Raw genomic sequence first — 2947 nt, forward strand, 5'->3', positions numbered from 1 at the left:
TATATATATTCTCAGTCTTTTCAGTTTGATTTCTTGATTTAGTTTTTTTGGGTTCTAAAATCTAAAATCTAAAATCAAACTGAATCAAATTGTTTTTAAATTCTTCCAATTATTTTCCGGTTTGGTTTTTCGGGGCGGTTTTTTGAACTGGTTTTGAGTTGATTTTACAGATATTCCGTTATTATGCTCACCCTTGCTCCATTTTGACATGCTTGTACAAGTTATTAAAATCCATGGAACAAATCACCTAGCTTTCACTTCGAAAAATTTGCATTGAAATCATGGGATTTTCTACATTCCTGATCAAGCATCTGTATTGGCTTCTTTTGTTTACCTTCTTGATATTACACCTGATAGAAATTGGCACAGCAGCCCAGTTTGATCCTTCACAGTACCCCGATATTCAAAGACAAGAAAGGGATGCTCTTTATGCTCTCAAGGCCAGTTTCAACAACTCTTTTCTGAATGATAACTGGACTGGCCCTCCATGCAATACGGACTACTCGTCAAGATGGCATGGCATTCGGTGCTTCAATGGTCGTGTTACTGAAATTTTTCTGGAAAGTATGAGGTTGAATGTTACATTAATGGATATTGACGCATTCGTCTTCCTCACAGAGCTGACGGTCCTGAGCCTGAAGAACAATTCAATATCAGGGAACATGATGAATTTCTCTTCCAACAACAAGATGAAGCAACTTGATTTGTCAGGAAACAGGTTGTATGGTTCAATCCCAAAGTCACTACTAAGTCTTAAATTGATGGAGTCTTTGCTTCTTCAGGATAACTGTTTGACAGGGCCAATCCCAGAATTCAATCAATCCAGCTTGAGAGTCTTTAATGTCTCCAACAATGATCTCGATGGCTCGATCCCAACAACTCACACTCTGCAATCTTTTGGCCCTGATTCATATTCTAGTAACCCTCAACTGTGTGGTCCGCCTACGCTCAACACCTGCAAAAATATCTTTGCAACAATAGATGTAGCAGATGATCAGAACAAAGAAAGTTCTCCTGCTGAACCCCCAAGAAAGTCATCTATACCTAACTCTGCAAAGATATCTGTAGTTTTCATCGCTGTTGGCTTCGTTGTGGCGATTTTTCTCTTCTTTCTTCACTTCAAGAAGGCTAGGAAGCTTAAGAAAAAGGGCAGGAAAGTTGAGGAAAGAGAAGAAGAAGAAGAACAGCAACCACAGCAACCACAGCAACACCATGCTACTTTGATTGACGATGGTTTGGATGGTGAGGAAAAACCTGTAAGGAGTATAGAGGAGGAAAAGGGAAAGGCTGTCGATATCAAAGAAGAAAAAAGGAGGCTTATTTTCATAGAGGAAGAAGCAAAAAGTTTCACACTGAATGATCTTTTAAAAGCTTCTGCTGAGGATTTAGGGAAGGGGAACTTTGGAGATTGTTATAAAGCTGTGATGGATGGCAAGGAAGCTGTTGTTGTAAAACGCATAAGGGATTTGAAGCCATTAAGTAGTAAAGAATTCACAAGGCAATTGCACATAATTGCTCATCAGAAGCACCCCAATTTGCTACCACTTCTAGCTTACTACAACTCCAAGGATGAGAAGTTGCTGGTGTACAAACATGCAGAGAAAGGAAACCTCTTCAATCGCATTCATGGTATTCACTTCATTTTGCTCTTTCCCTTCTATTTCTTTTTCACCACAGAATCTTATCCTGAAATTCTGCTTAATTCTCTATTTTTTCACCAGTTTTTGAAAATTAGTTTTGTTTTTTAATTAGGTTTTCTCAACCCTAGTTTTTCTTTTCATGAAGTGTAGCTCGAGAATATATTTTCTTCAACTTGATCAATACTCTAGTTTTGACATAATAAGAAGTAACAACGCAGGAAACAGGGGGAGGGACAGGATTCCATTTAGGTGGAGCTCGAGAATATCAGTAGCTCTAGGCATTGCACGAGCCCTGGAATATCTTCACCTCAACACTATCTCACAAAGCATTGTCCCTCATGGCAACCTAAGATCAACGAATGTTCTTCTTGATTTGAACGAAAAGGTTTTGATATCAGATTATGGTCTCAGTTCAATAATAGCTCAGCCCATTGCAGCTCAGCGTCTTGTGTCGTACAAATCACCTGAATATAAGACTACCAAAAGGGTTTCCAAGAAATCTGATGTTTGGAGTTATGGTAGCCTTCTGTTAGAACTCTTGACTGCAAGGATATCAGTGTGCTCAGCTCCTCCAGGAACCGACGGGATGGAGCTTTGCAGTTGGGTGAAAAAGGCAGTTAGGGAAGAATGGACAGCTGAGATATTTGATATTGAGATTGCTGCGCAGAGAAGTGCAAGTTCTGGGATGCTAGAACTACTGCAGATTGCTATCCGCTGCTGCGATAAGTCCCCTGAGAACCGACCTGAAATGACTGAGGTTGTGCGAGAGGTGGAGAGCATCAAAGCTCTTGTTGAATCAGAAGATGAAGAAGACTTATCCATGGATCGATCGCTAACAGATGAATCTCTTTAACAAATGTCAGCCTTAATTAGTGATTACTCTAAATTGTCAGCTTAAAAAAACCACAATATCAGATCAGATTAAAAATAAAATATACAAATGTAGGAGAATGATCGTTACGCTTGACATTTCTTTCTGTATTATGATATTGACCCAAATCCACTATATAGCTGGCTGCTCAAGAGGTATTGTTCCACGTTCGAGCTCGTTCGTAGTTTCATGGTGAATTTTGCCTCGAAAAGATTCATTGGAGAAGATAAGGAACAAGTCATATTTTCTTGTTGATAAGTTTATAGATAATATTGACAGGCAAAAACCCAATAAGATAGCTTGAAAGCGTAAACATGCATAAATTTTTTAAAAGATCATAACTTTTAATTCAGGTATTCGATTAACAAAATTATATCAATTCAAAAAGCTTATTTAGAGGTCCACATCATAAAAACGGCCAAATGTTCAAGGTAGT

The 2947-nt window shown here is 38.6% G+C and overlaps 1 protein-coding gene across 1 annotated transcript; it reads left to right on the forward strand.

Moving 5' to 3' along the window:
* The first annotated feature begins 281 nt into the window (after positions 1–281).
* On the forward strand, positions 282–2493 carry LOC133701506 (probable inactive receptor kinase At2g26730). Its single transcript, XM_062125443.1, has 3 exons — positions 282–578; positions 768–1629; positions 1859–2493. The coding sequence occupies exons 1-3, from the start codon at positions 282–284 to the stop codon at positions 2491–2493; spliced, it is 1794 nt and encodes a 597-aa protein (XP_061981427.1).
* The last annotated feature ends 454 nt before the right edge of the window (positions 2494–2947 follow it).

This window comes from Populus nigra, chromosome 8, assembly GCF_951802175.1.
Source record: "Populus nigra chromosome 8, ddPopNigr1.1, whole genome shotgun sequence".
In the NCBI taxonomy this organism is placed as follows: Eukaryota; Viridiplantae; Streptophyta; class Magnoliopsida; order Malpighiales; family Salicaceae; genus Populus; species Populus nigra.

Bases quoted from the DNA above. Each gene is read 5' to 3' on its own strand.
- LOC133701506 (XM_062125443.1), top strand. From the start codon at position 282: ATGGGATTTTCTACATTCCTGATCAAGCATCTGTATTGGCTTCTTTTG. The intron at 579-767 runs GTTACATTAATG...AAATTGATGGAG, and splicing joins TGGAAAGTATGAGGTTGAAT to TCTTTGCTTCTTCAGGATAA. The intron at 1,630-1,858 runs GTATTCACTTCA...GTAACAACGCAG, and splicing joins CCTCTTCAATCGCATTCATG to GAAACAGGGGGAGGGACAGG.